Genomic DNA, 20601 nt, shown 5'->3' with positions numbered 1-20601 from the left:
GAGAGTGAGAAGTCTGGCTTGAAAATCAACATTCAAAAAGCTAAGATCATGGCATCTGGTCCCATCACTTCATGGCAAATAGAACAGGAAAAAGTGGAAACAGTGACAGACTTTATTTTCTTGGGCTCCAAAATCACTGCAGACCGTGACTGCAGCCGTGAAATTAAAAGACACTTGCTCCTTGGAAGGAAAGCTATGACAAACCTGAGCAGCATATTTAAAAGCAGAGACATCACGTTGCCAACAAAGGTCCATATAGTCAAAGGTATGATTTTTCCAATAGTCATGTATGGATGTGAGAATTGGACCATAAAAAAAGCTGAGTGCCGAACAATTGATGCTTTTGAATTGTGGTGTTGGAGAAGACTCTTGAGAGTCCTTGGACTACAAGGAGATCAAACCAATCCTAAAGGAAACCAACCCTGAATACCCTAAATATTTATTGGAAGGACTGATGCTGGCATTAAAGCTCCAGGACGTTGGCCACCTAATGAGAAGGGCTGACTCATTGGAAAAGACCTTGATGATGGAAATGATTGAAGGCAAAAGGAGCAGGAGGCAACAGAGGATAAGATGGTTAGATAGCATCACCGACTCAATGGACATGAATTTGAGCAAACTCCAGGAGATAGTAAAGGACAAGGAAGTCCGGTGAGCTGCAGTGTATGAGGTTGCAGAGTCAGACATGACTTAGTGACTGCACAGCAAGAGTCGATTCTGGAAACTTCTCAGCCAAATTTGGATAAATTATGCCACTTCCCATGTCACTCCTCTGCTTAAAATCCTGCTGGGTCTCCCTCATCTATTGACAGTATTACTACTCAGGGCTGTCACAGTCTGGCTCTACACATTTCTGAAATTAAGTTTCCACTTCTGTCTGCCAGGAAAGCCCATCACTCAAACTGCTGATACATTTCTTACTCATAACTTAGCTTAATTGTCACCTATTCTCTGAAGCCTTTCCTGAAACCTCTGCCCCCAAGAACTCTGTGTACCCCTGGTTTCCTGTTCACACAATCCACTGATTGCATTTATCTATTTATATGTAAATTTCCCTCCAATAAACTCAAGTCCCAGTAGGCAGTTCCCTTTGTATTTACAGAGACAGGCACTTAGTGTGGGCTCCATAAACAGTTGTAGATTGAATGAATGAATGAATAAAGAAAATGAAAGGAAATACTGTCTACCTCATAGGGATCTTGTAACAACTAAACATCAGTGCATACCACAAGATAAAGCACCTGGAAAATAACAACTGCTAACCTCTTATTTGAATTGAAGACAATTCATGCAGTGTTTTGGTACAGTGGGTTATGTACCAAATTGGTTTTTCCTTTAAATTTCCTTATTCCATATGGCATAGAACATAGTTCTTAGTGTTCTTCAATTATAATGAAGTATTTTTTTGGTTTTGTGCCTTTTATTTCGATTGCTGCACTTCTGAGCCTAAAAAAACCAGGGAGTTCTATGAGAATGCTTGATATAGTTTACTAGCTGTTACATTCTGTTCTGAAAATTGAGTTCATCTGTGAATACTCTTCTCCCATACATGTTAATGGCTTTCTCCTTTCTTCCCTTAGGTGTCTACTCTAATTTTACCACGAGTTAGGCCTTCACAGACTCTCATTATAAAATAGCAAATGTCCACCCACATCCTTTGCTATCCTCTTTTACCTGCTTTATTTTCCCCAGTACACTCCTCAACAAGTTAAATATATACAGTATTTACTTCTTTTATTATTTTCTGCTCCTCCCATACACACTGGCATATAACTTCTTAAGGGTAGGAACTTTGCTTTATGCTTAGAGCAGTATCTGGAATATAGTTGGTGCTTGGTACATGTTCCTTAAATAAGTGTATCAATGCAGGTGCTATTGAGTCTCATCAGTATAAATCCTGACGCTATAGTAGACAAACACTATACGGCCATTCTGGACGTGGTAGCCTTCAACATTCATCTAGATCTGGGATGAGGTTACAAAACTTGGCTCCTTTGCTTTTCCCTATAATAGACTAATGCACGATTTCATCCTGAAAACTAAAGAAATCACTTCCCTTCCTGGCAGTACCTAAACCGAGTTCTAAGCTGGCTGCATACAAAGCCCGTCTGTTCTCTCCTGGTTTAAAGACAGAGGCAGTTCCTGCCCGCTTTCAGCAAGCTTTATTTTGCTTTCTGTTTTCTTTCACTGCTAAAGGACAATTTACATATCTTTTCTACCCATTCTATCATTTTGACCTTGCCAAGAGCTTTCAATTAATACTTTGTGTGCACTTATGCAAAGAAAGCACCCATTTGCAATGTCTATGGGAAACAAATTCTTATTACTTCATAGAAACAAACGTCTGAATCTGTAATTCATGTGTATGTTATGAGAGAGAGGTTCAGATGATAAATGACTTGTTGAAAGCCACAGAACTAAAGTTTGTGACACAAGTGGATCTAACACCCACATCCCCTGTCAAGTTTGTACTCTTCTGCCTGATTTTCCTTTAATAAGATCATTTGTGCTTCTCCTAAGCACCTGGGCATTAATAGAAAACCCTCAGTTCTTACTAGTGTGCATCTCTGTCTGTGACATCAGACATCTTACCTCCTCAGTCTTCAGCTGTCAAACTGTTGTATTGATTTTTCGGGTGCCATCAAGCTTCTCTTTCCAGGTTTAGCATGACTGAAAAGAATGTGGTCTTTCAGCTAAGCTGACATTCCAAGGTCAGCTTTGTGGCCAGTGAAAACTCATGGCCTAAGGATTCTGACACAACTACCCGACACCTGAGGGAGAGCTTGCCTCTGCCTACTCGTCCTTGCTAGGGACATGCTGCTGCTCAGTACTGACTGTCAGAGCCACACACTGGCTCCAGTAATGTGACTGTGAACACTCACCGTTCAAGATACCTGGGGCACCTTCTGTGTTAAGGCTAATGCCTGGGGCTATCATTGGACAGGCAGTGCCTCCTAGTGGCCAAGGCTCCAAAGGTTTCCAGCTGAAAAGTGGCCAGGACAGCAACAACCCACCGGGCAACCCTTTCTCTCTCCTTCTGAGTCTTGTCCCTACCTTTTTGCAGTGTGTCCAGCTCCACATCATGCAGTGAGCATTCATCATCAGGTCCCAATCTTTTCAGTATTTTGCTGACTGAATTCCCAATCATGACCATGATGATGAAAAAATTGTGGGAGGACAGTAGGAAGTATAAATATAACAAAGTCACTAACACCTCCAGAGCAAGTCAGTTTGAAAAGTGCTTTGTAATCATGTGGTCACTGTTCCTCCTTCTCATCAGCCAAATGGGAGCTCTGACAACCCCACTTTTATAGGAGACTTAGGATGCCCAGAAGTGCCGAATCATCCTGCTGAAGTCATTCTTCTTAAACTTCCTTAAGAATAATTCCAGATGTGTTACAGAGATATGCAGAGGCTTAGCTGGTTTCTCTGGAAGCTTTTATTCTAAAAGGAACATTCATGATTCTAAGGATCATATTTTAAAGTGTATATGCTTCATAAAATGAAAGGTAAATCATTTCCAGAAGCGTAACCTTGAGATTAGGTCCTTAGGCTCTCGCTGGCACAGCATGTACAAATGCATATTTGGGTCTGGGAAGGAACGCATCTGGGAGCTGCAGAGGAATTATGGAGGCTCCACTTCTCCATGAGGGAGAGAAATTCTATACAATGGATAAGGCCATGCTACAACAAATGGAAGTGGGAGCTCTTCCTTCTATAAACCCCTTTGGTCCCCAAGGCATCTTTGTCTTCATGCTATGTCTTGTCTCCTCAAGGGTCCCTTCTACCAGGACTTTCCCCAGAAAATGCCTAAATTCCAGTCATTTCTCTGTGCTATTTCTACCTTTTCCTCATCAAAACATACCTATCCCCTGTCCATTCTCTCAACTGCCTTGGAAAGTAATCTGATAAAGCATTCATGCTAAAATTTGAAAAGTAGGTCACCACCCACTGCTGACAAAAATCTGTATGGTCAAGCTATGGTTTTTCCAGTAGTCATGTACGGATGTGAGAGTTGGACAATGAAGAAGGCTGAGCGAAAAAAAAATTGATGCTTTTGAACTGTGGAGTTGGAGAAGGCTCTTGAGAGTCTCTTGGACAGCAAGGAGATCAAAACAGTCAATCCTAAAGGAAATGAATCCTGAATATTCATTGGAAGGACTGGTGCTGAAGCTGAAGCTCCAATACTTTGGCCACCTGATGCGAAGAGCTGACTCATTGGAAAAGACCCTGATGCTGGGAAAGATTGAAGGCAGGAGGAGAAGAGGGTAACAGAAGATGAGATGGTTGAATGGCATCACTGATTCATTGGACACAAGTTTGAGCAAACACTGGGAGATAGTGAAGGACAGGGAAGCCTGGTGTGCAGTAGTCCATGGAGTCACAAAGAGTCAGACACAACTGAGTAACTGAACAACAACACATTGTTCTGCTCCTCCAATTGACATTCACATTGTAAGTGGGGACACCTGAAACCCTTGAATCACTGGGCTTGGAAATCAACTTTATCTCCCGAATTATGCATACCACTCACATCCATCATCCCCTAACACTCAGCCCCAAATATGACGCTGTTGAGGAAGCAGGCCCTTTGCTTCCTGATCTCTGTTTGGAAGTCCCCACGACTGACCACTCTCGGCGTGTCACTATAGCCGAGATTACTATATTACTAATTACTCCATGTGCCAGAGTCCAGAGGCTTTGATCCCAACCTACTGGCACCACATTCAGACATTGTCGAATATTCATTCAACCCACAAGCAGAGCTGAGAAGAGACACTAAACCTCCAGGGTTTCTTTGCAATGGTTGCGGCTTGCCAGGGAAGGTTTTGGATAGCCATGGGCTGTTCTAAAAGAGGGAAAGACTGTTAATTGTCTGGAAGATGTCAAGCAATTAAAGTGTGGCCAGAATGTAAAGAATTGGAGGCTGGGTGGGGGGAGGTGAATGAGCGTTGCGGACATTTAGGGGATATGATGCTGAAAGCCTGAGGTTTGTACTGCCATCGTCAAGTTCTTGGGTTTCTAAGACATTTCTAGAAAATGCACCATGCCAGTAAGACCCAGAAACAGCCCGCGTGTTCTGCTCTCATTCCTACCTTTGGCCCTTTCTCCTCCTTCTCTCAAACTCCCCACCCCTGGTCAGCTTTTGCACCTCCCGGGTGGGACTGGCTTTAAACATCTCCAGGGCAGCGAGCCTCTGCTCTGGAGTCTAGCGGCACCCGCATCACCGGGCGCGCAGGCTGATCCGCACCGCACCGCGCTGATTCGCTGCCGCGGAGACTGCGGCGCCCGCGCCGCGCCCGCCCCTCGCCGTGCACGCCGGCTGGTGCAGCCTCAGTCTGTCTGCAGCCGCGGCCACCGGGAGCAGCGCTGCAGCCGGGGCACCGACGCCTGAGTGCCCGCTCAGCGCCCCCGAGGACAGCAACGGCGAGCCCTCAAAGCGCGCACGATGCAGGCCACCGCCGATTCCACCAAGATGGATTGTGTTTGGAGCAACTGGAAAAGTCAGGGTATTCTCTTTATTTCAGTAGTGCATGCCTGCGGCGCACGGGAACCCGGGACCCGGAATCAGCCATTGTGCATCATTTCACCTGTGGGACCTATGCATGCTTTATACCCAAGAGCTTTCTGTTGCGGGGGGAGTAAACTTGTTATGTCAAAAATCAGAGTGGATGGTGTTTGGTTTTTTGTTTTTGTTTTTTACTTTTCCCATCTTAAAAAAAAAAAAAATCCCCCACCCCCACCCCTTTGTTTTCTTGTTGTCAGGCTACTGTTTTAAATAATGCATCTTTTGCCTCCTCCTGGAGCTCTTTTGGGTTCCGCTAAACGTTCAGTATGTGTTTAATCTCTTCTTTTTCCCGGAGTTAAAATGCTTTCTTATTGTTCCATGTATCCCAGTACATTTAATTTGTGCCTAAGGATTGAAATCTAGTAGAACCGTTAACTGAGTGGGCTCTAGTGCATCCTTTTAAGAGGGACACACCCATTTTAGGGTTATTATTTGTGGTCACACAAAGGAAACTGGAAATGCAGAATAGCTCTCAAAATCCTGAAAATATGATGGCGTAGACACATATTAGGATGATTCACTTTGAAATATTTCGGGGTTTTTTTGTCTGTCATTAGGGTAACTTGTAACTACTGTTCATTAATAATGGGTATATCTGGAACAAATGGAGGGAAATTAAAAAACAGTGCCAGTTGCTCTCTGATATAACAGATTTATTTTGAAACAGTCCATATTAGCACTGGGTGTGGCCACCCTCCAGCCTCGCTTGGATTGCTTTTCAGCCATTTTTATTCAGCCTCATACTTCACACATCTCCATCTCGCCTTTGTTGCATTAAGATTCTCTCCTTCACCTTCCTCAGTTTGAGATTACTAGGAGAAAGGGAGATTTTGCAAGAATGAATTATGTGTTGTAAACTTGGATGTTTGTAATATGAAGTGTCTTTTAATGTTTAACAAATGGTTCTGAAGAAGGTGCGTTTGACTTAACCTGCAGGGTTGCAGCATCCCTCAGGGGACCAAGAATACTCTGGAGCAGAAGCTGATTAAAAAAAAAAAAAAAAGGCACCTTTCTCTTGTAATATTGTATCACAAAAAGAATGGGATGTTACCATCCCCATAGAGTTTTTCTTTGGTAAATTTTTTAAGCAAAGAAAAAGTAAACATGAACCTCAGAATTAAGAGCATATTTCCTCTGCCTCTTATTTGTTAGTTGGGTGGCAGAGACATAAAATGCAATCGTCTAGTTCAAATTATTTGGATCTATTGGAAATACAACTATCAAAAGTGAATAAAAGGACCTAATAAATTTAAAAGCGAGGAAACAAGAAATGTATGGCCATTCAGGGGCATCCTTTTAGAGAATGATGGTAACTACATGACCTGGCATATGTTTTATACAGAAGCCAGCTGTGAAAATTCTTGGTAACATTTCATTCTTGCTACATGTTTAGACTCATCCAGTTTATTCCAAATACACACTCAATGGATATCTGTGGCTTGATAGAATACCAAGTTTAGTTGGATATAAAGTTGGTTTTTTAAGATTATTCTTACAGATTTCCTCTATTCTTACCAAAAGTAGGTGGCAGAAGTGTCAAATTTTATAATATGTGTCAGATCTGAGACACTGTTTCATCATAATCCTATGTGTTTTGCCTCTGTTGACATTTTCACTGGGGGGTTAAAAATAAGGACATTTATAATCAGAAAACAACACAAAATGCTGTAATTTGTCCATTAAAGACTGTTATTTTCATTTGCAGTGTACAGCTGTTTATGAAGATTAATGCAGGATCATTGAGGGTCTTTTATACTCTGTGACCTTTGGTAATCTTCAGTACCATTGATTTCCTTTTGTCAGATAGAACAAAGCCATTATCCTGAAAATTGACTGATAACTGGATGGGTGGGTTTATAGGCATAAAAGAGGAATTATAAGTAAATTATTCCTGTTTCTCCCCACTAGGAGAACTTTCATCTAAATTAAAATCTACAATAAGATTCTTGTTTAGTATTTTAAGTGTATCTTCATTTTAGTTCTCTAATTATATAAAAAAAGCTGTTCTTAACACTGGCTGCATATTAGTATCACCTGGGAAGCTTTAAAAAAACACAAAGGATTCCTGTGCCCCACCCCTAGAGGTTCTGATTCCATTGAGCCAAGCATCAGTATTTTTCAAAAGCTCTCACATGAGTTTAACACGTAATCGGGGTTGAAACCACTCATGTGTAATAATTCTTAGCCCAATCCATAGACCAGCACATCTAGTATACAAATGATGAAATGGGTTTGATACAAGAGCAGCTGTGAATGTAGTTAAAAGAAGTCAGTATAACATTGGGGATAATGTCCTCCAGAAATAGTGAGAAGTGAAGGTTTTGCTTGGAAAAGGGAATAAAGGGAGCCCCAGGCTTCCTCCATATTATTAAACAATTCCACAGAGAAATTGTAGTTCATTAGGTATGTCAGGAAGACTCTACTGAAACTAATACAATGTGTCCTAAAAACTATAGTATACATGCAAAAGGAAGCTTATATTTATTTTATTAATATATATGATTTTAGCTGTAGACAAGAATGTTTAAAGAGAGACTAAATTCCACATTATACTACATTACACAGATTCTGCTTCCATTAAAAAAAATGATATTCATACCCAATTTATTATAAACCAAAGCCCAATCTGCTCAGTGAAGATGACATAAGACAATAACCTAATAATATGTGGCAATAAACCTGGGATTCTTCAGATTACTAGTTATTACTGTTAAATATTAACATTTATTGGGCACTTTTACTATTTTACTCGTATCATTGCAGTTAATCTTCATGAATCCTATGATGTGTGAGTTTTATTATTATCCCATTTTAGAAGTGATGAACTGAGGCTTCTTGCCAGCGCACACAGCTGGTAACGCCAGAGGCCAGATTCAAGCTGAGGCTGTCTGACTCCAAAGCCCTTTGATTCTTCTACTCTACCATCTGCCTCCAAAGTAGATGGCTTCTTCCTCAATGGTTTTTCTAAACATGTAAAGAATTATCTAGGGAGTAGGGGCGTGCTAAAAACCCCTCCCATTTACATACCTTTCATTTTGCCAAACGTCTTCTCATTTGAGCTTTTCAGTTTACTCTTGAACAACATGAGGCTCAAAGAGGTTATGTGACTTGCCCAAAGTTTTTCTTTAAGTGACAAGTGGGGTAATGAAAAGGTGACTGTGACCGAAAATCCTGAACTCTTCCCATCTCACACACTGCCTCTTTCACTAATGCTGAGTTTCAGAAAGTGAACTCTCCTTTACCCCTTCCAAGATATTTTCACACAGCTTATCTCTTTAAAGACAAAGCAATGTTGAGCAGTTGAATCAGTGATTTTGATCAATTTACACCATTGTTGTCATCATCATCATCATGAACTCATCATTAAAAATTCTCCATCATTATTATCCATGTGTTGGTCATTGTCCTAAACTCTTGTTACAGATCTTAATCTCATATCTTTCTGAGATTATTATTTTACTCTCACTTCCCTGGTGGCTCAAACAGTAAAGAATCTGCCTGCAGTGCAAGAAACCCGGGTTCGATCCCTGGCTTGGGAAGATCCTCTGGAGAAAGGAATGGCTACCCACTCCAGTATTCTTGCCTGGAGAATTCCATGGACAAAAGAGCCTGGCAGGCTACAGTCCGTGGGGTCGCAAAGAGTCGGACACAACTGAGCAACTAACACAACATTTTATAGAGGAGGAAATGGGGTTTTAAGGTTGAGATGGCTAGTAATTTGTGCTAGGACTTAATGAGTCCCAAATGCAGAGCAGTCTGCTCTTTTGACCACTCTACTATACTACCTGAATCCAAATGGTACTGTGGCAGGGGAACAAAGTTTGACCAAACCACTCATTCATATCATTTCACTTGTACTCTGAAGATTGCTTTTTTTTGTTTCCCAAGTATCACTGCTTTTGACAGTTTCATGGGCAGGACACTTGGATGTGGGAAGTTGAGACTAATAGCTCCCACTTACTATATGTGGCAGCATTTTGTACTTAACAGATTCCCCTAAAATACTGTAAAATATTGAAGGGTGACGCACCTTCCAGAGAATATAATCTCACATATTTCTCATTTTGTTAGAAAATAAAGTATTTTGAAAACTTTATGCTGACCTATAGTTCTCTGTGAAAACAGTGTTGAGGGTAGTCTGTTCTCAAAGGTGCTAGTTCAGAATGCCCACGCCTCCCCAAATACAGAGGAAATGTCTGTTTTAGCCATAGGAATTGAATTGTATGCTTGTATTTTGAAAATGGCAATTAATAAAGACAATTTTACATACAAACATAAAGATAGACCAGTCCCAATCATTCAGCATTTTATTTAGGTTCAGTATTATTAGAACACTTGTGCGAACTTTACAGCATAAATAATTTCATTTTCAAATTCTCTCTCTCAGATTCTAAAGAGATCTAGTGGGAAAACTTTCTTAGCTGATGATCTAGTGATTTGTTTTTAATGAAATAAAACTCAAACGTAGGTAGTTATTACTTCACTGAAAAATAAAATTCTCCTTTTTCACAATGTATAATCACTTTCAAGAGAATTTTTTAAAGGAATATTTCAAAATTTGGGGAGAAAATAGTGGCTTTTTTGGTTTTCTAAAAATAATACATGTGCATTTTGAAAATTTCCATTTCAACAAAGAGAGTTTCAAATGAAAGCCACAAATCACCCAAAGCCCTTCCATCTAGGGTTGATTAATGTTAATATTTGTTGAATATCTTCCAATATATATATACCATATAAAATGAACCTAGAGGACTAGGTAGAGAACAAAAGCAGTTTTTATTAAATAAGATTGTACATATCTTAAAAAGTATCTGAAATAATTTAATGTCAGGAAGAAACTGACATGAAAGAATTGCTCGACTTCAAATACATGTTTCTTTGTGTTATGAGCTATTCCTTACTAAAATTAAGGGAAAAACTATGATAAGCATCAATGGTGTAGACTCATTTTTTAATTACATGTTTTGGCTTTAGACTGTATAGATGGACTCTCTGCAGTGTTTTGTTTTTTTTTTAAAGGAAGATCCACCATGGGTAAGAAAGGTTGACAAAAATTCCAGTCTAAATCTACATCTTCAAATCTATGGTTTTTCTCATATTTCCATGAATTAATATTTCTTTCATTAAAAAATAATAATGTCCCTGATACTCCATCACCAACGCATTATGATTAGTATATATCAGTAGGGGTTGTGGATGAAATCTCCTGTCATAATCAGCAGGCCCTTCCTTCATTTTTAAAAAGTCTCTCCTTGCCTCCTTCCCTCCCACTTTTTGCTTCTAGTATTTGAAATGCTGTTCTTTACTCAGTTCTTTTTCATCTTTAGGAAAATTAATACATTCAGGAACAGAAATCTGTGGAGTAATTGACCTATTTTAAGTTCATTTAAAATAGAATTCTAAAATCCACAGAAAGCTAATTAAATTTGCATCACCACTAAATTTCCCATCCTTCTCAACCTGTTCCCTAAGTTGTGTGCATACTTGACCGTGTGTTAATATTTACATTTGTCACTTTTCCAGTTCCATGGCTACCTTATAATTAAGCTCACAATTTGAAAACTAAGAACTTGACATTAATAATTTTTTAAAAACCATCTTCTGCCTATATTATGGATAATAATAATAACTATATTAAAACATGAAATTATAATTGTATTCTAACTTCATATAATATATTTCAAATAAAATAAGATTGTTAGGAGTTTTAGAACATAGAAGTATAGAGTTCTATTTCCCCCAAATGTTTGAGCTATGAAGTTAAATCTGAGCAATTATCGTATTGTTTCACAAGAGAAAATCCTTAGGTTCTTTCTTATTTCTTATATTGACAAAGGCAGAAAATAATTCAAGCCTTACTTACAGGTTCTTTGACCAAACTGGTGTTTAATGTTTAGAATTTATTACATGCATGTTTAGTTGCTCAGTCGTATCCAACTCTGCTTCCCTGTGGACTGTAGGCTGCTAGGGTGCTCTGCCCATGGGATTTCCAGGTGAGAATACTGGAATGAGTTGCCATTTCCCCCTCCAGGAGATCTTCCCAACCCAGGGACTGAACCCAGGTCTCCTGCGTGTCCTACACTGGCAGGTGGATTCTTTACCACTGAGCCACCTGGGAAGCCCCAGAATTTATTACAGTTAGACCCATTTCACAGTGGGCATAGTTCAAATGTAGTCCTATCTTAAGTTCGGCCTTCAGAATCATTTCACCAAACTGCAGACCAAATCTAGTGGTAATGGAGGTCAGGAACACATAATGTTTTATTGAATTGAACAAAAGTACAGTGAGAGATTATTCCTTTCCCTTGTCATATCTTTTCAGTTCAAGAAATATTTTAGCCGTTATAGTTTTTGTCAAGTTTTTAAAATATATTGTTTAAAAAAAAGAACCAACAGCAGTCTTCCTCCATGGTTCTCTTCTATTCCGATACAGTGATGGATTTTAATAAAGGTATGGCTCAGACTAAAGATTTTGTGACTAATTATGACTGATGACAAACCAACCAATGAACCGTTTTGTATTTTGATCAAGTCAGAAGGCTTATTAAAGAAAGAAAAAGCACACAAAGACATTCATTATTCAATCTCCTGAAAATTTTTCTGTGTGCTTCCCTCAACTACCATGTCCCCAAGGCCTATCGTTCTCTCCACGTGACCATATCTCTTCCTTTAATCCCAAATGAGCCCATTTGCTGGAGGTTTAGCAGGAGGAGCTGACCACCTCATCTTAAATACTGGGCCCTACTGTTTCATTTCCTGGCCAGGCCTACTCTACCAAGATGACAATGGCCTAAGCAGCATTGTGTTAACTTTACAGCATGGAATGTGACCCTTTAGAAGCTTTAGGGCTTCCCTGGTGGCTCAGATGGTAAAGAACTCACCTGCAACATGGAAGACCTGGGTTCAATCCCTGGGCTGGGAAGACTCTGGAGGAGGACATGGCAACCCATTCCAGTATTCCTGCCTGGAGAATCCCCATGGACAGAGGAACCTGGCGGGCTGCAGTCCATGGGGTCACAAAGAGTCAGACATGACTGAGCAACGAAGTATAGCACAGCAACTGGTTCATTTCCTGCCAGGCTTACTCTACCAAGATGGCAATGGCCAGAGCATCACTGTGTTAACTTTACAGCATGGAATGTGACCCTAGTGGTTAGAAATCACATTCAGCTGCGAAGTCCAGGAAAATGGTAAATCTTACATGAACATACAAGTAGTTTACATTGCCAGTCTAATCTGAAGGGTAGTCGTTAGAAGAATGTGCTTGCTTTTGTGTCCCATGGAAGAAAAGTCCCAGAGATTGTTGCTAGCTGTGGCTTTGGCGGTAAAATCCTTCACTTCCCATTGTTCTGCCAAAGCTGATTAGAGTAGATCACCTGTGTGGGTTAAATGCTGTGCTCTTTTACTGTCTATATGGAGCACCAGGCTTAATGTATCTTTCCTTTCAAAACATCCACTGAATTACTTAACTGTCTACAAATAATGGTGGCATTTTTCTCTTGACAGTCATTTTGACTGCATTTAAAAGATGTGAAGGAAGGACCTAGAAAATGAAATCACTGCAGGAATCTTATCTGCAAAAATCTTTTAGCAATTTCCCCTCTGAATTCAGGGCTCCTGCATTACCTTTTTAAATTTTACCTTATGTAGAAGACTGTTTCATGGCAAATGAAACTCAAGGATTAGTTGACCAGACAGTGTCATCTTTGAGGGTCTCTGTGTATGTTTAAAGTATTTTCTTACATCTATTTCCATTATGTTTCTCTAGTTTAATGGCAAAATGAGGGAATAAAGTAGGAAAAGTTTACTACTGTTTCTTCTTGTTAACTTTTTGTGGTGATATTTTGTTTACCTAACAAAAATCAGAGTAATGGGCTTTTTAAAAGATATGTTCATTATAATCATTAGGTTTTTCTTGGTCACTCCATAAGGCTTTCAGGATCTTAGTTCCCCAACAAAGGTTCAAACATCATGCCCGCTGCAGTGGATGTGTGGAGTCCCAAACACTGGCCACCAAGGAAGTCCCATAATCACTGCTTTAGACACTGAGTTATAAAGAATTGAGGTTTTTTTAGCCTTGTAATCCTTTCCACAAGGTAGTCAATTATTGGAAGCTTGCTAAAAAGTAAATATAAAAGTCAGGTGAAAGTGAAAGTTAGTCGTATAGTCGTATCCAACTCTGCAGTCCAGTGGACTGTAGCCTGCCCAGCTCCTCTGTCAGTGGGATTCTCCAGGCAAGAGTACTGGAGTGGGTTGCCACTTCCTTCTCCAGGGGATCTTCCTGACCCAGGGATCGAACCTGGGTCTCCTGCATTGCAGGCAGATTCTTTACCAACTGAGCCACTATATCATTTTTCAACAGTTCTTTTGTTGAAATGCTGATGTCATTTGTGAACAGGAATCTCACACATTTTCTGATCTTGCCTTTTAAAAGGAGCACTAACTTGTCACATAGCAAGTGGTGCAGTGCTACCTGAAATCTTTTCTAGACCAAGATGAAATATAAATAAACGCATTTAAGAATATGGTGCAATAATGCAGATAACTGTGCACAATTTATTGCTATTTATATTATCTACATTTTGCCTTATAAATAGAATATGAATAGCTGCACCACTGCCTTTTCAGTTCATACATTTTTAAAATACTTTCTGAATACTGGCATTACTATTAGATCATTTAATTTTACATTTAAATGTTTTACACTTAAATATTTTACATTTAAAATAAGGTGCCAATCCAAAACACTTAGGACTGCCACAAAAAGGCTTTCTCCCTAGAAATTTGACATTGAATTTTATTTCCATTTAGCTATTAATTCAAACCTTGGATCACTTCTGTTTTATTGTTCTTTTCTTGCCCAGATTATGGAAATGAGGGTAGCACTGATTTCAGCATTTGAGATTAGGATTCTTCAAATCCTCCACTCCACCCCTGACTGAACTAGTTCTAAGTCAGCTTCAGGCAGGCTGCAGTGTGAGCTCCCGCCTGTGGTTTGGGGACCAAGATGAATTCACTAAGCCCTGTCTGTTTATTAGATTGATAGAAGTCACTGATCTCCCATTTCGTTTCATTGCTCCTTGGTATTTAGCAAAGTGATTTTTATAATTGGCAAAGCAATACAATAATTTACCTGTCTTAGTGAATGTGCACTTAGCTGTTTAAACTCTCACCTAGCCTTCCTGTATTAGGAGGATATTGAAGGAAGAGACAAGCTATTTATTACTGTATCCAAGGGCTACGTGTGATCATTTGCTGCAATTACAGAGATGCTTATTTTTTTTCTTACTTGGACTCTAAGGAAACTATTCAAATACGGATTTTTCTGGACCAGGTACTATAAAGCTTCCTACACAAGTTTACATAACTCTAAGCAAAATTAAAATGTGAAAAATTGGCATTTATACAGCAACTTTGGAACACAGAAATTCTCTTCTGTGATCACACTTTATCACTTCCTACCCTTCCCACTGAATCCTCAGAACTTCAGGCTGTTTGCTGGCTTTCCTGACACACACAGCCCTTGCTGCTCTCCCACCACGTAAGTTCCCAAAGATCTTCACTGCTCGTCATTCCCAGCCTGAGCCCAAGGTGGTTCATTTCGCTTCTGTCCTCTTGGATCTTTGACTCCTCTAACCATGCCCCTGTGCCAGCTCACAAATCTGGTCCAGCCCGATCATCCACAGATCACAGTGCTCAACCTCTAACCCTGTTGACTGGATCCATAGAGATCCTTGACTCTAACCAAACCCTCTTACTTCCTGGAAGTTCTTTATTAATTTGAGTCCTTACTGTATTTTTCTAGATCAGTTCTGTCCAACAGAAATATAATGTAAGCCACACATGTCATTAAAAATTTTCTAGTAGTCACATTAAAAAGCAAAAAGTAACAGGAAAAATCAATTTTGATAATATACTGTATTTAATCCAGCATTCCTAGAGTATAAACTTTTCAACAACAAAAGATCACTATAAAAATGATTAATGAGATATTTTTATGTCTTTTTTATACTGTCTGAAATCTGACATGTACTTTACACTTGCAATGTATTTTAATTGAGACTAGCCACATTTCAAGTATTCAGTAACTACTATGGCTTATCACTGCTGTATTGAACAATGCAGGTCTGGACTTCTCCCAATCTCTTTAAGCCCTGCTTCTATCCTCCTCAGTCTCAAGAGGACCTCAGGACTCATTTTCCAAAGAGTAAATCCACCTTAAGCCACTTGATGATGTTCTCTTTCCTCCTCAGTATATATGTAGCCACGCCCACCCTTTAACAAAATGTTCCTCCATCTTCATCCAGCCTTTCATGCTTCTTCCTTCTTTGAGAAGAAAAGGCTGTGACAGAGCCCATCCTTTCCCTGCCTTTTCTTTCACTTTGCTCAAACAAATATCTCCTCGTTCCAGGATCTCATCTATCCCCTTTCCACTAACATTCCCAAGTTTACTTAACCTTGAAATTTGCTTATTGCTGCTCCCTGAACTACCATTCTCTTTACCATCTTCTTTACTACTTTGAACTTCCCTCCACTGACTCAACCCTTTGTGATGGAGCTTCCATCCTCACTCTGTGCCAGTTATGGGTGACTGCCAAGTCTCCAAAACCAGGGGTCCTTTCTCATTTCCTTCATTGCATCTATAACATCCCACACTGTAGCCTACCCCTTTCTTCTGGAAGTTTCCTTCTTCTTGACTGCCATAACCAACACTCTTGAGGGACCCTTTCTAATACCTAGACAGGACTTCTTTTTTTTTTATTTTATTTTATTTATTTATTTTAAGTGGAGGCTAATTACTTTACAATATTGTAGTGGTTCTTGCCATACATGACATGAATCAGCCATGGGTGCACATGTGTCCCCAATCCTGAACCCCCCTCCCACCTCCCTCCCCATCCCATCCCTCAAGGTCGTCCCAGTGCACTGGCCCTGAGCACCCTAGACAGGACTTCTTCTACAGCTTTATTCAATCCTCTGAGTAAAGAATGAATTATAGGTCATCCTCTATTATACCCCTTAGTCTCTCCTCTCTTGGAGGTTTCCTCTAGTCTCATGGCTTGAATCATCATTTCCACTCAGAATACATCCAAATGTAAATATTCAGCCTTCTTATCTAAGGGGGACTTCCCTGGTGGCTCAGACGGCAAAGCATCTGCCTACAACGCAGGAGAACTGGGTTCGAGCCCTGGGTCAGGGAGATCCCCTGGAGAAGAAAATGGCAACCCATTCCAGTACTCTTGCCTGGAAAATCCCATGGATGGAGGAGCCTGGCAGACTACAGTCCATGGAGTCACAAAGAGTCGGACACGACTGAGCAACTTCACTTTCTTTCTTCTTTCTTATCTAAATGTCAGCCCAGCACTTCCACTTGTCTGCTGTGTATAACCATCGGAATATCACATGGATATTAATGTCCATTTTAGCTCAGGGCTACTGTGACAAACCTATGAAAAGAAATCATTTTATTTCCAAGCCTCTAAAAAATTACTGTGTTGTGTGTAATTGTCAGTGTCATTTCATTTGTGATCCCTGTCCCATCTCTGCCCCAGGCTGTGTCAAAATGCCCTGCTTGATGTCATCACAGTGGAACCTGGAGATATAAAAACAAGTGTCAGCTTTTTGCCAAACCAGTTTCCCCTAAGATTTCCTATTTTTGTCACTAATCATTCTATTACCCAGCTTTGAGATATTGCTTTCCCCCTTAATTAGTTCTTCCTCCTTTCTCCCACAGCTAATAAGTCACCATTCTTGTCAACTAATCCTTCATAATATTTCCCTTTATTCACCCCGTCTCCTTAACAAACTGTTCACTACATTCCCAAACCATCCCCCATCCTCTTTCATCAATCCCAGTACTGTCCCTTTCTTGAACTCGGCTTTTGCCACTGCTGACTACACAGGATATATTGGTACTGATGCAGCATTTTTAAAAAATGAATGATCAGTCTTCCCAGCTAGATCTTAAGTCCCTTAAAAGCAGGAACAGAATGTTATGATCTCTTCATGCCTGTGCTTACTAAATAACAGATGACCAGTAACTGTGTGCTGTTGATAATGATTTTATTTCCCTTAAAGAGAAAAATCACCTTAAATATCTAGTTCTGGAAGCAGATTTAAATATAATCAAGTGGTCCCAAATTAATTTAGCATACTTTGAGGGACAGTTAACTTCCAACCACGTAACAGAACAGAGGCAGCTGTTCTGAGAAACACATAAAACTTAGGGTTTGATCTTGCTTCTTCTATTAACTAGTTAGTATGTTGTTGTTTAGTTACTAAGTCGTGTCCTATTCTTTGTGACTCAGTGGACTGTAATCTGCCAGGTCCCTCAATCCATGGGATTTCCCAGGCAAGAATACTGGAGTGGGTTGCTATTTCCTTCTCCAGGGGATCTTCCCCACTCAGGGATCGAACCTGAGTCTCCTGTATCAGCAAGCAGACTCTACTGCTGAGACACCAGGGAAGCCCCAGCTAGTCAGTATATGAGCTTCTTCAGTTCCCTCACCTATTATATGCCTATATAATGAAGTTTATCGTGAGGTTTAAATGAAGTAATGTGTGAAAGGGCTTTGACTATTTCAGAATCTGTGTAAATAGAGACTCATGTCACAAAATACCCAGAATCAACCTCTCATTGATGTTTTAAGATAAACTTTTGTTAACCTCCCAGTTAGAAACCTCCAGCAATTTTAAAAGTTGGTTGAAGGACCTGTTGTGTAATTACCCTACACCAAACTAATGTTACTTCATGCTAAGTCACTTCAGTAGTGTCCGACTCTACGGCCCTATAGACTGTAGCCTGCTGGGCTCCTCTGTCCATGGGATTCTCCAAGCAAGAAAACTGAAATGGGTTGCCATTTATCCCTTCAGGGGATCTTCCCCACTCAGGGATCCAACTGGGTCTCTTATGCCTCCTGCACTGGCCTGCAGATTCTTCATCCAGAGCACCACCTGGGAAGCCCAGTTACCTAGCTACCAGTTAGTGTTCTCTGCCATGCTGCTTCTAGTAGGTCCCTACCTGGTGCCTGCCATTCTCAGGCTGTTTGAACAGGGGTCCAGAGAGTCAGAAGGCTTTTCTAGAGGCCACCATCATTTTTAACAGGTGTTATGCAATTCATTAAGTGGAAATTCACTTGAAAAAGCAAATTCTATCTCCTCTCTGCCCGAAAACTACCTGCAGGGTCCCCAGTGCCCCTTTACATCATCTCAGGGGTGGGTGACCTACCACCCCTAGCACTGTGTGCTCCCATAGCACAGATCATGCTGTCTTACAATGTGTTGGCCTCTAAATCTGTCTGTCATGGAAATCGGTGGGCGTCGTAAAACAGAAGATTACAATTTATTTATTTACATGTAAGTTTTCTTTTTTAAAACAGTTTATTTATTTCGATACCCCTGCACCTAGCACAAAGCATGGCACTTGGTTCTTGCTCAATAAATACTGAATAAATGAACAAACGTGGAAGAGGTTAACACTGCTGGTAATGCTGATGTTTTAGTCTCCTTTTTGGTCTCCTTCCCCTTTCCTAAACTTACCATGTAAACAATAGGAGGCTCCTAGCTCCCTGGGGGCTAGACTTAGACTCCTAGGCTTATCTCAGTTTGTTGTCTCCCCAGCCACTCAAACAGGGGGAGCTGGGCTTCTTTGGAGATTTCCTCCTTCTCCCATTTTTGTCATCTACCCTCAGGGGCGCAGGAGTTTCTTGTGTCATATCTTCAAAAAGATCCTTCTTCGGGGTACTCTTTCTACCCACTTCTGATGCCTATGTCAAAAGCTTTCTCTATCTCCTTTATACTTTAATAAAACTTTATTACACAAAAGCTCTGAGCAATCAAGCCTCGTCTCTGACCCCAGATCGAATTCTTCTCCTCTCGGGGCCAAGAATCCCGGTGTCTGTGTGATTCAACAACAACCTTTCAACTGAACTGAACAATAATTTATATTATAATAATATATCTATTATATTATTATTAATAAATAATATAAATAATATTTAATCTATGTTATATATAATATATAAATTATATATTATATAATTTATTTAATATTTAAATATATAATTATAATCATATAATTATAACATTATTATATTAATATATTTTTATATTATATATTATAGCATATATCATAATAATATAATAAAATAATAATAATTATATTAATACAATTGATATAATTATATTAATAAATAATATTCTATTGTAATATATAATTTATTTCATTCATATAATTTAGGTTATAAATATATAATTTATATTTAATTTATATTATAAATTATATTTATAATAATACAAATTATATTTATCATTATATATAATAATATATGTTTACATCCGTGTCCTTTCATTCTTTTCTTCAAGAGAACCTATACTAATACATATTGATTCTAATACTGGTTCTAGATAATTAGAATTTTAAAAGGAATTTTCAGAATTGGTCCTGGGGTCTGTAATATAATTAGATTTAAAGACGTTTATGACTCTAATTTCAGTAGTAAAGAGAGCATTGATAACCCATGGCATTATCTGGTAATACAGAGTATCTTCAGTGCATACCCTAATCAAACCTTATAAGCAGTTAGGAGCCATACAATATTTTTTAACATTTTGGCAAACTAATGAATATAACAAAGTTTCTTCCTTTGAGAGTGCTTAGTCAGGTCAGACTCTTTGCAACCCTATGGACTATAGCCCACCAGACTCCTAGGAGAAAAAAAAAAAAAAGATCCTTCTTCTCTGCCCAAAAAGGATTATTATTTCGGTGCTGTGTTCTCAACAGCTGTTCTGAAATGAAAATCATTTAGTGAACTCATTCAAATTTTTTGTTAATGACATATCCCCTTCTAGATCTTTGCATTAAAAAAAAAAAAAGACACCAAATACTTTGACGATTAAAAAGATTACTCCAAATAAATGAATTTCTAATAGTGAAATGTCAATGTGACTGGGGCTGGGGATTGGGGCTAGGGAAAGAGAGAGACTTTGGAGCAGCAATGCCTTCACTTTGTCCAAGAAACTCATGTGTAGAA

The 20601-nt window shown here is 39.4% G+C and overlaps 1 protein-coding gene across 2 annotated transcripts in view; it reads left to right on the top strand.

Annotated features, from left to right (window-relative positions):
* Positions 1-20601, top strand: part of RTN1 (reticulon 1) — a 248967-nt gene that overhangs the window by 211611 nt on the left and 16755 nt on the right. Inside the window, exon 1 of one of the 2 annotated variants that reach the window (XM_061429041.1) lies at positions 5107-5510. The exons of the other annotated variant lie outside the window; for it this stretch is intronic. Within the exon in view, the coding sequence (XP_061285025.1) occupies positions 5450-5510 (61 nt within the window). The 5' untranslated portion in view covers positions 5107-5449. Of the gene's footprint in view, positions 1-5106; positions 5511-20601 lie in introns of those variants that run through there. 2 annotated transcript variants of the gene reach the window in all.

Source organism: Bos javanicus, chromosome 10 (genome assembly GCF_032452875.1).
Source record: "Bos javanicus breed banteng chromosome 10, ARS-OSU_banteng_1.0, whole genome shotgun sequence".
In the NCBI taxonomy this organism is placed as follows: Eukaryota; Metazoa; Chordata; class Mammalia; order Artiodactyla; family Bovidae; genus Bos; species Bos javanicus.
This window is presented reverse-complemented; position numbering and strand designations above follow the sequence as displayed.